The 17,177-nt window shown below is 36.6% G+C and overlaps 1 protein-coding gene across 2 annotated transcripts in view; it reads left to right on the plus strand.

The window, feature by feature from the left end:
* Window positions 1–17,177, plus strand: part of LOC133635585 (endonuclease/exonuclease/phosphatase family domain-containing protein 1-like) — a 55,636-nt gene that overhangs the window by 18,796 nt on the left and 19,663 nt on the right. For both annotated transcript variants that reach the window (XM_062028807.1, XM_062028809.1), the window contains exons 3-5: window positions 9,259–9,310; window positions 14,778–14,879; window positions 15,368–15,487. In XM_062028807.1, the coding sequence (XP_061884791.1) occupies window positions 9,259–9,310; window positions 14,778–14,879; window positions 15,368–15,487 (274 nt within the window). The remainder of the gene's footprint in view (window positions 1–9,258; window positions 9,311–14,777; window positions 14,880–15,367; window positions 15,488–17,177) is intronic.

Here is a 17,177-nt window from a genome sequence, read left to right on the forward strand (position 1 = left end):
CTTGCTTCAGCAGCACAATTCTGGTGCTGTAGTTGTAGGAGATGTCTTAAAACGTCATCAGGGGTCCTGATTGAACCCGTAAATGTAAGAAAATGTAAGAAAATGCATATTTTCCGGAATTTTTTTTTTGCTAAAATGTCGTAAGGGGGGACCCTTACAAAAAATTCAAAAAAACGGACTTGCTTCAGCAGCACAATTCTGGTGCTGTAGTTGTAGGAGATGTCTCAAAACGTCAACAGGAGTCCCGACTAATCCCGTAAATGTAAGAAAATGTAAGAAAATGCATATTTTACGGAAAAAATTTTTTGCTAAAATGTCGTAAGGGGGACCCTTATAAAAAATTCAAAAAAACGGACTTGCTTCAGCAGCACAATTCTGGTGCTATAGTTGTAGGAGATGTCTCAAAACGTCATCAGGGGTCCTGATTAAACCCGTAAATGTAAGAAAATGTAAGAAAATGCATATTTTATGAAAAAAAATATTTTGCTAAAATGTCATAAAAAAATTCAAAAAAACGGACTTGCTTAAGCAGCACAATTCTGGTGCTGTAGTTGTAGGAGATGTCTCAAAACGTCATCAGGAGTCCCGACTAAACCCGTAAATGTAAGAAACTGTAAGAAAATGCATATTTTACGAAAACAAATTTTTGCTAAAATGTCGTAAGGGGGGACCCTTACAAAAAATTCAAAAAAACGGACTTGCTTCAGCAGCACAATTCTGGTGCTGTAGTTGTAGGAGATGTCTTAAAACGTCATCAGGAGTCCCGACTAAACCCGTAAATGTAAGAAAATGTAAGTAATGCATATTTTACGAAAAAAATTTTTTTATAAAATGTGGTAAAAAAATTCCAAAAAACGGACTTGCTTCAGCAGCACAATTCTGGTGCTGTAGTTGTAGGAGATGTCTTAAAACGTCATCAGGAGTCCTGATTAAACCCGTAAATGTAAGAAAATGTAAGAAAATGCATATTTTACAAAAAAAAAATATTTTGCTAAAATGTCATAAAAAAATTCAAAAAGACGGACTTGCTTAAGCAGCACAATTCTGGTGCTGTAGTTGTAGGAGATGTCTCAAAACGTCATCAGGAGTCCCGACTAAACCCGTAAATGTAAGAAAATGTAAGAAAATGCATATTTTACGAAAACATTTTTTGCTAAAATGTCGTAAGGGGGGACCCTTATAAAAAATTCAAAAAAACGGACTTGCTTCAGCAGCACAATTCTGGTGCTGTAGTTGTAGGAGATGTCTCAAAACGTCATCAGGAGTCCCGACTAAACCTGTAAATGTAAGAAACTGTAAGAAAATGCATATTTTACGGAAATTTTTTTTTGCTAAAATGTCGTAAGGGGGGGACCCTTACAAAAAATTCAAAAAAACGGACTTGCTTCAGCCGCACAATTCTGGTGCTGTAGTTGTAGGAGATGTCTTAAAACGTCATCAGGGGTCCTGATTAAACCCGTAAATGTAAGAAAATGTAAGAAAATGCATATTTTACGAAAAAAAATATTTTGCTAAAATGTCATAAAAAAATTCAAAAAAACGGACTTGCTTAAGCAGCACAATTCTGGTGCTGTAGTTGTAGGAGATGTCTCAAAACGTCATCAGGAGTCCCGACTAAACCCGTAAATGTAAGAAAATGCGTATTTTACGAAAAAAAATATTTTGCTAAAATGTCGTAAAAAAATTCAAAAAAACGGACTTGCTTCAGCAGCACAATTCTGGTGCTGTAGTTGTAGGAGATGTCTTAAAACGTCATCAGGGGTCCTGATTAAACCCGTAAATGTAAGAAAATGTAAGAAAATGCATATTTTACGGAATTTTTTTTTTGCTAAAATGTCGTAAGGGGGGACCCTTACAAAAAATTCAAAAAAACGGACTTGCTTCAGCAGCACAATTCTGGTGCTGTAGTTGTAGGAGATGTCTTAAAACGTCATCAGGGGTCCTGATTAAACCCGTAAATGTAAGAAAATGCATATTTTACGAAAAAAAATATTTTGCTAAAATGTCGTGAAAAAATTCAAAAAAATGGACTTTCTTCAGGAGCACAATTCTGGTGCTGTAGTTGTAGGAGATGTCTCAAAACGTCATCAGGAGTCCCGACTAAACCCGTAAATGTAAGAAAACGTAAGAAAATGCATATTTTACGAAAAAAAATTTTTGCTAAAATGTCGTAAGGGGGGACCCTTATAAAAAATTCAAAAAAACGGACTTGCTTCAGCAGCACAATTCTGGTGCTGTAGTTGTAGGAGATGTCTCAAAACGTCATCAGGAGTCCCGACTAAACATGAAAATGTAAGAAACTGTAAGAAAATGCATATTTTACGGAAAATTTTTTTTGCTAAAATGTCGTACAAAAAATTCAAAAAAACTGACTTGCTTCAGCAGCACAATTCTGGTGCTGTAGTTGTAGGAGATGTCTCAAAACGTCATCAGGAGTCCCGACTAAACCCGTAAATGTAAGAAAATGTAAGAAAATGCATATTTTACGAACAATTTTTTTTGCTAAAATGTCGTAAGGGGGGACCCTTATAAAAAATTCAAAAAAACGGACTTGCTTCAGCAGCACAATTCCGGTGCTATAGTTGTAGGAGATGTCTCAAAACGTCATCAGGAGTCCAGACTAAACTTGTAAATGTAAGAAACTGTAAGAAAATGCATATTTTACGGAAATTTTTTTTTGCTAAAATGTCGTACAAAAAATTCAAAAAAACGGACTTGCTTCAGCAGCACAATTCAGGTGCTGTAGTTGTAGGAGATGTCTTGAAACGTCATCAGGGGCCCTGATTAAACCCGTAAATGTAAGAAAATGTAAGAAAATGCATATTTTAGGAAAAAAAATATTTTGCTAAAATGTCATAAAAAAATTCAAAAAAACGGACTTGCTTAAGCAGCACAATTCTGGTGCTGTAGTTGTAGGAGATGTCTCAAAGCATCATCAGGAGTCCCGACTAAACCCGTAAATGTAAGAAAATTTAAGAAAATGCATATTTTACGTAAAACTTTTTTTGCTAAAATATCGTAAGGGGGGAGGGACCCTGTCGTAAAAATTCCAAAAAACGGACATGTCTAGGAGATGTCTCAAAACGTCATCAGGAGTCCCGACTAAACCCGAAAATGGAAGAAATTAGAAGAAAATGCATATTTCACGGAAAAAAAATATTTTCCAAAATGTCGTAAAAAAAATTCCAAAAAACGGACTTGCTTCAGCAGCACAATTCTGGTGCTGTAGTTGTAGGAGATGTCTCAAAACGTCATCAGGAGTCCCGACTAAACCCGTAAATGTAAGAAAATGCAAGAAAATGCATATTTTACGAAAAACATTTTTTGCTAAAATGTCGTAAGGGGGGACCCTGTCGTAAAAATTCCAAAAAACGGACTTGCTTCAGCAGCACAATTCTGGTGCTGTAGTTGTAGGAGATGTCTCAAAACGTCATCAGGAGTCCCGACTAAACCCGAAAATGGAAGAAATTAGAAGAAAATGCATATTTCACGGAAAAAAAATATTTTGCAAAATGTCGTAAAAAAAAATCAAAAAAACGGACTTGCTTCAGCAGCACAATTCTGGTGCTGTAGTTGTAGGAGATGTCTCAAAGCGTCATCAGGAGTCCCGACTACACCCGTAAATGTAAGAAAATTTAAGAAAATGCATATTTTACGTAAAACTTTTTTTGCTAAAATATCGTAAGGGGGGACCCTGTCGTAAAAATTCCAAAAAACGGACTTGCTTCAGCAGCACAATTCTGGTGCTGTAGTTGTAGGAGATGTCTCAAAACGTCATCAGGAGTCCCGACTAAACCCGAAAATGGAAGAAATTAGAAGAAAATGCATATTTCACGGAAAAAAAATATTTTCCAAAATGTCGTAAAAAAAATTCCAAAAAACGGACTTGCTTCAGCAGCACAATTCTGGTGCTGTAGTTGTAGGAGATGTCTCAAAGCGTCATCAGGAGTCCCGACTAAACCCGTAAATGTAAGAAAATGTAAGAAAATGCATTTTTTAAGACAAACATTTTTTGCTAAAATGTCGTAAAAATTCCAAAAACGGACTTGCTTCAGCAGCACAATTCTGGTGCTGTAGTTGTAGGAGATGTCTCAAAACGTCATCAGGAGTCCCGACTAAACCCGTAAATGTAAGAAAGTGTAAGAAAATGCATTTTTTAAGAAAAACATTTTTTGCTAAAATTTCGTAAGGGGGGACCCTGTCGTAAAAATTCCAAAAAACGGACTTGCTTCAGCAGCACAATTCTGGTGCTGTAGTTGTAGGAGATGTCTTAAAACGTCACCAGGGGTCCTGATTAAACCCGTAAATGTAAGAAAATGTAAGAAAATGCATATTTTACGAAAAAAAATATTTTGCTAAAATGTCATAAAAAAATTCAAAAAAACGGACTTGCTTAAGCAGCACAATTCTGGTGCTGTAGTTGTAGGAGATGTCTCAAAACGTCATCAGGAGTCCCGACTAAACCCGTAAATGTAAGAAAATGTAAGAAAATGCATATTTTACGAAAAAAAATTTTTGCTAAAATGTCGTAAGGGGGGACCCTTATAAAAAATTCAAAAAAACGGACTTGCTTCAGCAGCACAATTCTGGTGCTGTAGTTGTAGGAGATGTCTTAAAACGTCACCAGGGGTCCTGATTAAACCCGTAAATGTAAAAAAATGTAAGAAAATGCATATTTTACGAAAAAAAATATTTTGCTAAAATGTCATAAAAAAATTCAAAAAAACGGACTTGCTTAAGCAGCACAATTCTGGTGCTGTAGTTGTAGGAGATGTCTCAAAACGTCATCAGGAGTCCCGACTAAACCCGTAAATGTAAGAAAATGTAAGAAAATGCATATTTTACGAAAAAAATTTTTTGCTAAAATGTCGTAAGGGGGGACCCTTATAAAAAATTCAAAAAAACGGACTTGCTTCAGCAGCACAATTCTGGTGCTATAGTTGTAGGAGATGTCTCAAAACGTCATCAGGAGTCCAGACTAAACCTGTAAATGTAAGAAACTGTAAGAAAATGCATATTTTACGGAATTTTTTTTTTGCTAAAATGTCGTAAGGGGGGACCCTTACAAAAAATTCAAAAAAACGGACTTGCTTCAGCAGCACAATTCTGGTGCTGTAGTTGTAGGAGATGTCTTAAAACGTCATCAGGGGCCCTGATTAAACCCGTAAATGTAAGAAAATGTAAGAAATGCATATTTTACGAAAAAAAATATTTTGCTAAAATGTGGTAAAAAAATTCCAAAAAACTGACTTTCTTCAGGAGCACAATTCTGGTGCTGTAGTTGTAGGAGATGTCTCAAAACGTCATCAGGAGTCCCGACTAAACCCGTAAATGTAAGAAACTGTAAGAAAATGCATATTTTACGAAAAAAAATTTTTGCTAAAATGTCGTAAGGGGGGACCCTTACAAAAAATTCTAAAAAACGGACTTGCTTCAGCAGCACAATTCTGGTGCTGTAGTTGTAGGAGATGTCTCAAAACGTCATCAGGAGTCCAGACTAAACCTGTAAATGTAAGAAACTGTAAGAAAATGCATATTTTACGGAATTTTTTTTTTGCTAAAATGTCGTAAGGGGGGACCCTTACAAAAAATTCAAAAAAACGGACTTGCTTCAGCAGCACAATTCTGGTGCTGTAGTTGTAGGAGATGTCTTAAAACGTCATCAGGGGCCCTGATTAAACCCGTAAATGTAAGAAAATGTAAGAAATGCATATTTTACGAAAAAAAATATTTTGCTAAAATGTGGTAAAAAAATTCCAAAAAACTGACTTTCTTCAGGAGCACAATTCTGGTGCTGTAGTTGTAGGAGATGTCTCAAAACGTCATCAGGAGTCCCGACTAAACCCGTAAATGTAAGAAACTGTAAGAAAATGCATATTTTACGAAAAAAAATTTTTGCTAAAATGTCGTAAGGGGGGACCCTTACAAAAAATTCTAAAAAACGGACTTTCTTCAGCAGCACAATTCTGGTGCTGTAGTTGTAGGAGATGTCTCAAAACGTCATCAGGAGTCCCGACTAAACCCGAAAATGGAAGAAATTAGAAGAAAATGCATATTTCACGGAAAAAAAATATTTTGCAAAATGTCGTAAAAAAAAATCAAAAAAACGGACTTGCTTCAGCAGCACAATTCTGGTGCTGTAGTTGTAGGAGATGTCTCAAAGCGTCATCAGGAGTCCCGACTACACCCGTAAATGTAAGAAAATTTAAGAAAATGCATATTTTACGTAAAACTTTTTTTGCTAAAATATCGTAAGGGGGGACCCTGTCGTAAAAATTCCAAAAAACGGACTTGCTTCAGCAGCACAATTCTGGTGCTGTAGTTGTAGGAGATGTCTCAAAACGTCATCAGGAGTCCCGACTAAACCCGAAAATGGAAGAAATTAGAAGAAAATGCATATTTCACGGAAAAAAAATATTTTCCAAAATGTCGTAAAAAAAATTCCAAAAAACGGACTTGCTTCAGCAGCACAATTCTGGTGCTGTAGTTGTAGGAGATGTCTCAAAACGTCATCAGGAGTCCCGACTAAACCCGTAAATGTAAGAAAATGTAAGAAAATGCATTTTTTAAGACAAACATTTTTTGCTAAAATGTCGTAAAAATTCCAAAAACGGACTTGCTTCAGCAGCACAATTCTGGTGCTGTAGTTGTAGGAGATGTCTCAAAACGTCATCAGGAGTCCCGACTAAACCCGTAAATGTAAGAAAGTGTAAGAAAATGCATTTTTTAAGAAAAAAATTTTTTGCTAAAATTTCGTAAGGGGGGACCCTGTCGTAAAAATTCCAAAAAACGGACTTGCTTCAGCAGCACAATTCTGGTGCTGTAGTTGTAGGAGATGTCTTAAAACGTCACCAGGGGTCCTGATTAAACCCGTAAATGTAAGAAAATGTAAGAAAATGCATATTTTACGAAAAAAAATATTTTGCTAAAATGTCATAAAAAAATTCAAAAAAACGGACTTGCTTAAGCAGCACAATTCTGGTGCTGTAGTTGTAGGAGATGTCTCAAAACGTCATCAGGAGTCCCGACTAAACCCGTAAATGTAAGAAAATGTAAGAAAATGCATATTTTACGAAAAAAAATTTTTGCTAAAATGTCGTAAGGGGGGACCCTTATAAAAAATTCAAAAAAACGGACTTGCTTCAGCAGCACAATTCTGGTGCTGTAGTTGTAGGAGATGTCTTAAAACGTCACCAGGGGTCCTGATTAAACCCGTAAATGTAAAAAAATGTAAGAAAATGCATATTTTACGAAAAAAAATATTTTGCTAAAATGTCATAAAAAAATTCAAAAAAACGGACTTGCTTAAGCAGCACAATTCTGGTGCTGTAGTTGTAGGAGATGTCTCAAAACGTCATCAGGAGTCCCGACTAAACCCGTAAATGTAAGAAAATGTAAGAAAATGCATATTTTACGAAAAAAATTTTTTGCTAAAATGTCGTAAGGGGGGACCCTTATAAAAAATTCAAAAAAACGGACTTGCTTCAGCAGCACAATTCTGGTGCTATAGTTGTAGGAGATGTCTCAAAACGTCATCAGGAGTCCAGACTAAACCTGTAAATGTAAGAAACTGTAAGAAAATGCATATTTTACGGAATTTTTTTTTTGCTAAAATGTCGTAAGGGGGGACCCTTACAAAAAATTCAAAAAAACGGACTTGCTTCAGCAGCACAATTCTGGTGCTGTAGTTGTAGGAGATGTCTTAAAACGTCATCAGGGGCCCTGATTAAACCCGTAAATGTAAGAAAATGTAAGAAATGCATATTTTACGAAAAAAAATATTTTGCTAAAATGTGGTAAAAAAATTCCAAAAAACTGACTTTCTTCAGGAGCACAATTCTGGTGCTGTAGTTGTAGGAGATGTCTCAAAACGTCATCAGGAGTCCCGACTAAACCCGTAAATGTAAGAAACTGTAAGAAAATGCATATTTTACGAAAAAAAAATTTTGCTAAAATGTCGTAAGGGGGGACCCTTACAAAAAATTCTAAAAAACGGACTTGCTTCAGCAGCACAATTCTGGTGCTGTAGTTGTAGGAGATGTCTCAAAACGTCATCAGGAGTCCAGACTAAACCTGTAAATGTAAGAAACTGTAAGAAAATGCATATTTTACGGAATTTTTTTTTTGCTAAAATGTCGTAAGGGGGGACCCTTACAAAAAATTCAAAAAAACGGACTTGCTTCAGCAGCACAATTCTGGTGCTGTAGTTGTAGGAGATGTCTTAAAACGTCATCAGGGGCCCTGATTAAACCCGTAAATGTAAGAAAATGTAAGAAATGCATATTTTACGAAAAAAAATATTTTGCTAAAATGTGGTAAAAAAATTCCAAAAAACTGACTTTCTTCAGGAGCACAATTCTGGTGCTGTAGTTGTAGGAGATGTCTCAAAACGTCATCAGGAGTCCCGACTAAACCCGTAAATGTAAGAAACTGTAAGAAAATGCATATTTTACGAAAAACATTTTTTGCTAAAATGTCGTAAGGGGGGACCCTTACAAAAAATTCTAAAAAACGGACTTTCTTCAGCAGCACAATTCTGGTGCTATAGTTGTAGGAGATGTCTCAAAACGTCATCAGGGGTCCTGATTGAACCCGTAAATGTAAGAAAATGCAAGAAAATGCATATTTTACGAAAAAAATGTTTTGCTAGTACTTTATACTGTATGTGGTTATGTGTTGGAGTACTTTATATTGTATGTGGTTATGTGTTGGAGTACTTTATACTGTATGTGGTTATGTGTTAGAGTACTTTATATTGTATGTGGTTATGTGTTGGAGTACTTTATACTGTATGTGGTTATGTGTTGGAGTACTTTATACTGTATGTGGTTATGTGTTGGAGTACTTTATATTGTATGTGGTTATGTGTTGGAGTACTTTATATTGTATGTGGTTTTGTGTTGGAGTACTTTATATTGTATGTTGTTATGTGTTGGAGTACTTTATATTGTATGTGGTTATGTGTTGGAGTACTTTATATTGTATGTGGTTATGTGTTGGAGTACTTTATATTGTATGTGGTTATGTGTTGGAGTACTTTATATTGTATGTGGTTATGTGTTGGAGTACTTTATATTGTATGTGGTTATGTGTTGGAGTACTTTATATTGTATGTGGTTATGTGTTGGAGTACTTTATATTGTATGTGGTCATGTGTTGGAGTACTTTATATTGTATGTGGTTATGTGTTGGAGTACTTTATATTGTATGTGGTTATGTGTTGGAGTACTTTATATTGTATGTGGTTATGTGTTGCAGCATCAAGTTACTGGCAGTGCAGGACATGTTGGAGAAAGGTGTACTACAAAAGGTAAAGTAGTGCATCTTCTTCTTACTTACTAAACTAGGTAAAGTAGTACTCATACTTATCACTTGCTAAGCAAGGTAAAGTATTACTAAAACGTATCACTTGTGGAGAAAGTAGTACTAGGCAAGGTAAAGTAGTAGTAATAATGTACATATCACTTGTAAAGAAAGTAGTACAAAGAAAGGTAAAGTAGTACTCATACATATCACATATCGAAAAAAAGTACTAATCAAGGTAAAGTAGTACTCATACTTATTACTTGCGAAGTAAGGTAAAGTAATACTAACACCTCCTAATACTTCTGAAAAAGTAGCACTAAGCAAAGTAAGTAGTACTAATACTTATCATACACCACAGCACTTAACTGCTTTTGTCCAAAGGACATCATCTTCTCAGTCGAGCCTATAAGGCCTGGAATAGAAACATCATATGAATCATTTTTGTAGTACAAATATGAATATTATTTGATACAAAATAAGGATAATGTTACACTGACTGGGATTTGAACCTAACACTCAGAGAGCAAGCGTCATTATTTGGTGTGTCAAATATGTGGACTCGAGTACTTCTACCTACTTAAGTACTTTGTTGTTTGTCAATTATAATATTTTGTAGAGTTCCACTCTTTCTTCCAATGATATGACTTGTGGTATGTCATTTCTTTGACACAAGGGTACCAACTCTTAACAACACAAGGGTACCAACTCTTAACAACACAAGGGTACCAACTCTTAACAACACAAGGGTACCAACTCTTAACAACACAAGGGTACCAACTCTTAACAACACAAGGGTACCAACTCTTAACAACACAAGGGTACCAACTCTTAACAACACAAGGGTACCAACTCTTAACAACACAAGGGTACCAACTCTTAACAACACAAGGGTACCAACTCTTAACAACCCAAGGGTACCAACTCTTAACAACACAAGGGTACCAACTCTTAACAACACAAGGGTACCAACTCTTAACAACACAAGGGTACCAACTCTTAACAACTCAAGGATACCAACTCTTAACAACACAAGGGTACCAACTCTTAACAACCCAAGGGTACCAACTCTTAACAACTCAAGGGTACCAACTCTTAACAACACAAGGGTACCAACTCTTAACAACCCAAGGGTACCAACTCTTAACAACTCAAGGGTACCAACTCTTAACAACCCAAGGGTACCAACTCTTAACAACCCAAGGGTACCAACTCTTAACAACACAAGGGTACCAACTCTTAACAACCCAAGGGTACCAACTCTTAACAACCCAAGGGTACCAACTCTTAACAACACAAGGGTACCAACTCTTAACAACCCAAGGGTACCAACTCTTAACAACCCAAGGGTACCAACTCTTAACAACCCAAGGGTACCAACTCTTAACAACACAAGGGTACCAACTCTTAACAACACAAGGGTACCAACTCTTAACAACACAAGGGTACCAACTCTTAACTACTCAAGGGTACCAACTCTTAACAACAGTGGGGTACCAACTATTAACAACAGGAGGGTACCAACTATTAACAACACAAGGGTACCAACTATTAACAACACAAAGTTCCAACTATAAACAACAGGAGGGTACCAACTATTAACAACACAAGGGTCCAACTATTAACAACAGCAAGTTACCAACTATTAACAACAGGAGGGTACCAACTATTAACAACAGGATGGTACCAACTATTAACAACAGGAGGGTACCAACTATTACTGACACAAGGGTACCAACTATTAACAACACAAGGTTAACAACCATGAACAACAGGTGGGTACCAACCATTAACAACAGGAAAATACTAACTATTTACAACAGGAAGGTACCAACTATTAACAGCAGGCGAGTACCAACTATTAACAACAGTGGTGTACCAACTATTAACAACAGAAGGGTACCAACTATTAACAACAGAAGGGTACCAACTATTAACAACAGGAGGGTACCAACTATTAACAACAGAAAGGTACCAACTAATAACAACAGGAGGATACCAACTATTAACAACAGAAGGGTACCAACTATTAACAGGATGGTACCAACTATTAACAACAGGTGGGTACCAACTATTGACAACAGAAGGGTACCAACTATTAACAACAGAAGGATACCAACTATTAACAACAGAAGGGTACCAACTATTAACAACAGGAGGATACCAACTATTAACAACAGAAGCGTACCAACTATTAACAACAGAAGCGTACCAACTATTAACAGGATGGTACCAATTATTAACAACAGGAGGGTACCAACTATTAACAACAGAAGGGTACCAACTATTAACAACAGGAGGATACCAACTATTAACAACAGGAGGATACCAACTATTAACAACAGAAGGGTACCGACTATTAACAACAGGAGGATACCAACTATTAACAACAGAAGCGTACCAACTATTAACAACAGAAGCGTACCAACTATTAACAGGATGGTACCAATTATTAACAACAGAAGGGTACCAACTATTAACAACAGGAGGATACCAATTATTAACAACTGAAGGGTACCAACTATTGACAACAGGTGGATACCAACTATAAACAACAGTAGGGTACCGACTATTAACAACAGAAGGGTACCAACTATTGACAATAGGTGGATACCAACTATAAACAACAGAAGGGTACCAACTATTAACAACAGGCGGGTGCCAACTATTTACAACAGAAGGGTACCAACTATTAACAACAGAAGGGTACCAACTATTAACAGGATGGTACCAACTATTAACAACAGGGGTGTACCAACTATTAACAACAGGTGAGTACCAACTATTAACAACAGGAGGATACCAATTATTAACAACAGAAGGGTACCAACTATTAACAACAGGAGGATACCAACTATTAACAGGATGGTACCAACTATTAACAACTGGTGGGTACCAACTATTTACAACAGGACGGTACCAATTATTAACAACAGAAGGGTACCAACTATTAACAACAGAAGGGTACCAACTATTAACAACAGGAGGATACCAACTATTAACAACAGAAGGGTACCAACTATTAACAACAGGAGGATACCAACTATTAACAACAGAGGTGTACCAACTATTAACAACAGGAGGATACCAACTATTAACAACAGAAGGGTACCAACTATTAACAACAGAAGGGTACCAACTATTAACAACAGGAGGATACCAACTATTAACAACAGGAGGATACCAACTATTAACAACAGAAGGGTACCGACTATTAACAACAGGAGGATACCAACTATTAACAACAGGAGGATACCAACTATTAACAACAGAAGCGTACCAACTATTAACAACAGAAGCGTACCAACTATTAACAGGATGGTACCAATTATTAACAACAGAAGGGTACCAACTATTAACAACAGGAGGATACCAATTATTAACAACAGAAGGGTACCAACTATTGACAACAGGTGGATACCAACTATAAACAACAGAAGGGTACCGACTATTAACAACAGAAGGGTACCAACTATTGACAATAGGTGGATACCAACTATAAACAACAGAAGGGTACCGACTATTAACAATAGAAGGGTACCAACTATTAACAACAGGCGGGTGCCAACTATTTACAACAGAAGGGTACCAACTATTAACAACAGAAGGGTACCAACTATTAACAGGATGGTACCAACTATTAACAACAGGGGTGTACCAACTATTAACAACAGGTGAGTACCAACTATTAACAACAGGAGGATACCAATTATTAACAACAGAAGGGTACCAACTATTAACAACAGGAGGATACCAACTATTAACAGGATGGTACCAACTATTAACAACTGGTGGGTACCAACTATTTACAACAGGAGGGTACCAATTATTAACAACAGAAGGGTACCAACTATTAACAACAGGAGGATACCAACTATTAACAACAGAAGGGTACCAACTATTAACAACAGGAGGATACCAACTATTAACAACAGAGGTGTACCAACTATTAACAACAGGAGGATACCAACTATTAACAACAGAAGGGTACCAACTATTAACAACAGAAGGGTACCAACTATTAACAACAGAAGGGTACCAACTATTAACAGGATGGTACCAACTATTAACAACAGGGGTGTACCAACTATTAACAACAGGTGAGTACCAACTATTAACAACAGGAGGGTACCAACTATTAACAACAGGAGGGTACCAACTATTAACAACACAAGGGTACCAACTCTTACTGACACAAGGGTACCAACTATTAACAACACAAGGTTAACAACCATGAACAACAGGTGGGTACCAACCATTAACAACAGGAAAATACTAACTATTTACAACAGGAAGGTACCAACTATTAACAACAGTGGTGTACCAACTATTAACAACAGAAGGGTACCAACTATTAACAACAGTGGTATACCAACTATTAACAACAGGAGGATACCAACTATTAACAACAGAAGGGTACCAACTATTAACAACAGAAGGGTACCAACTATTAACAACAGGAGGATACCAACTATTAACAACAGGGGTGTACCAACTATTAACAACAGGAGGATACCAACTATTAACAACAGAAGGGTACCAACTATTAACAACAGAAGGGTACCAACTATTAACAACAGGGGTGTACCAACTATTAACAACAGGAGGATACCAACTATTAACAACAGAAGCGTACCAACTATTAACAGGATGGTACCAACTATTAACAACTGGTGGGTACCAACTATTTACAACAGGAGGGTACCAATTATTAACAACAGAAGGGTACCAACTATTAACAACAGGAGGATACCAATTATTAACAACAGAAGGGTACCAACTATTGACAACAGGTGGATACCAACTATAAACAACAGAAGGGTACCGACTATTAACAACAGAAGGGTACCAACTATTGACAATAGGTGGATACCAACTATAAACAACAGAAGGGTGCCAACTATTTACAACGGGAGGGTACCAACTATTAACAACAGGAGGGTACCAACTATTAACAACAGGAGGGTACCGACTATTTATAACGAGAGGGTACCAACTATTAACAACAGGAGGGTACCAACTATTAACAGGATGGTACCAACTATTAACAACAGGAGGATACCAACTATTACAACAGGAGGGTACCATTTTTTAACAACAGAAGGGTACCAACTATTATAACAGAAGGGTACCAACTATTAACAACAGAAGGGTACCAACTATTTACAACGGGAGGGTACCAACTATTAACAACGGGAGGGTACCAACTATTAACAACAGGAGGGTACCGACTATTTATAACGAGAGGGTACCAACTATTAACAACAGGAGGGTACCAACTATTAACAACAGGATGGTACCAACTATTAACAACAGGAGGGTACCGACTATTTATAACGGGAGGGTAGTACCAACTATTAACAACACAAGGGTCCCAACTATTAACAGGAGGGTACCAACTATTAACAACAGGAGGGTACCAACTATTAACGGGAGGGTACCAACTATTAAGATGTGTGTTTGTGTGACTGCAGTTCTGTGCGGAGTTAAACCAAGGTACTCTGGCTAGTGTTGGCAAGTGGAAGAGGCCAAGAGGCGTATGGAAATGTTTGGAGTCTGAAGAAGTTTGCTGCAAGGTAAATGTTTGTATTAGGGATGTTTATATTCTCATCACGGTTATCATTATTATCCCAGTATTTTTAAACATGTATAACATTTTCAAAAAGTACTTAATACTGAACTATTTCAACTCAGTTTTATTTTGAAAAAAAACAACAAGGACCAAATAACACATTGTAAATGATGAAGAAACACATTCTTAGATAAGTGTTTAATGTACCTCAAGTAGACATTAAATGTGCATATTAAAAAAGCAACATAACCAATATAAATGGAATAACATGGCAGAAACTAAATAAGATAAATAAAAATAACTAGAAAATGTGAAAGATAATAAGCAGCTGCTTCTGGAAGGTATTGTATGTGTGATCCATCCAACTATTCATTATTATTTCAACATGTATGGATAAGTATACTGTCATGTATTCATTAGTGTTTATGGATAAGTATATTGTTATACATTCATTATTGTTGATGGACATGTGCCATCATGTTGTGTTGAAAGGAAGTGAGCTATTCTGGCTTTCTGTGGGATTCCACTGGTGTGCAGCTCCTGGATGCTGCACTCTTGGAGTCTGCCAAAAACTGTGATGGAGCCTCCACAAGCTTCCTGGCCCACTTCTCTGTAAGTATGTCTTATGTCATCTACTTACGTCGCTTAATCAATCCTTGTCTTTTTCAAACGCAAGCAAGCAGGAACAACATTGTCACATGACCAGTGTGAACAGTATGCATTTCCTGACATCACTCTTAATCTGGGAGTTCATAGTTCCATGAGGTTCTGGATTGAGCCTTTTCCTTTGCAAACGCCTTTTTAGACACATACTTATTTTCCATTAACACACACACCCATATCAGGAAACACGTTGTAAATGTACACCAATGTATTATTTAGACCAATGTGTTAAATGTACCTTAAAATCATCATAAAACCAAAAGATAAACACGTTTCGTTATGTATACCAGTGTTTTTCAACCACTGTGCCGTGAGATACAATCTGGTGTGCCGTGGGAGATGATCTAATTTCACCTATTTGGGTTAAAATATTTTTTGCAAAGCAGTAATTATAGTCTGCAAATGATGTGTTGTTGTTGAGTGTCGGTGCTGTCTAGAGCTCGGCAGAGTAACCGTGTAATACTCTTCCATATCAGCCGGTAGCTAATTGCTTTGTAGATGTCGGAAACAGCGGGAGGCAGAGTGCAGGTAAAATTGTGTCTGATGCTTAAACCAAAACTAAACAAAAGGTGAGTGCCCTTAAGAAAAGGCATTGAAGCTTAGGGAAGGCTATGCAGAACCAAACTAAAACTGAACTGGCTACAAAGTAAACAAAAACAGAATGCTGGACGACAGCAAAGACTTACTGTGGAGCAAAGACGGCGTCCACAATGTACATCCGAACATGACATGACAATCAACAATGTCCCCACAAACAAGGATAAAAAGTAGGGATGTCCGATAATGGCTTTTTGCCGATATCCGATATTCCGATATTGTCCAACTCTTTAATTACCGATACCGATATCAACCGATACCGATATCAACCGATATATGCAGTCGTGGAATTAACACATTATTATGCCTAATTTGGACAACCAGCTGGTGAAGATAAGGTACTTTTTAAAAAAATAAATAAGATAAATAAATTAAAAACATTTTCTTGAATAAAAAAGAAAGTACAACAATATAAAAACAGGTACATAGAAACTAGTAATGAATGAAAATTAGTAAAATGAACTGTTAAAGGTTAGTACTATTAGTGGACCAGCAGCACGCACAATCATGTGTGCTTACGGACTGTATCCCTTGCAGACTGTATTGATATATATTGATATATAATGTAGGAACCAGAATATTAATAACAGAAAGAAACAACCCTTTTGTGTGAATGAGTGTAAATGGGGGAGGGAGGTTTTTGGGGTTGGTGCACTAATTGTTAGTGTATCTTGTGTTTTTTATGTTGATTTAATAAAAAAACAAAACAAAAAAAAACAAAAAACGATACCGATAATAAAAAAAAACGATACCGATAATTTCCGATATTACATTTTAAAGCATTTATCGGCCGATAATATCGGCCGGCCGATATTATCGGACATCTCTAATAAAAAGCAACTGAAATATTCTTGATTGCTAAAACAAAGTAGATGCGGGAAATATTGCTCAAAGGAAGACATGAAACTGCTACAGGAAAATACCAAAAAAGGACAAAAAGCCACCAAAATAGGAGCGCGAGACAAGAAGTAAAACACTACACACAGGAAAACAGCAAAAAAGTCCAAATAAGTCGGGGTGTGATGTGACAGGTGGTGACAGT

This window comes from Entelurus aequoreus, linkage group LG20, assembly GCF_033978785.1.
Source record: "Entelurus aequoreus isolate RoL-2023_Sb linkage group LG20, RoL_Eaeq_v1.1, whole genome shotgun sequence".
Lineage (NCBI taxonomy): Eukaryota > Metazoa > Chordata > Actinopteri > Syngnathiformes > Syngnathidae > Entelurus > Entelurus aequoreus.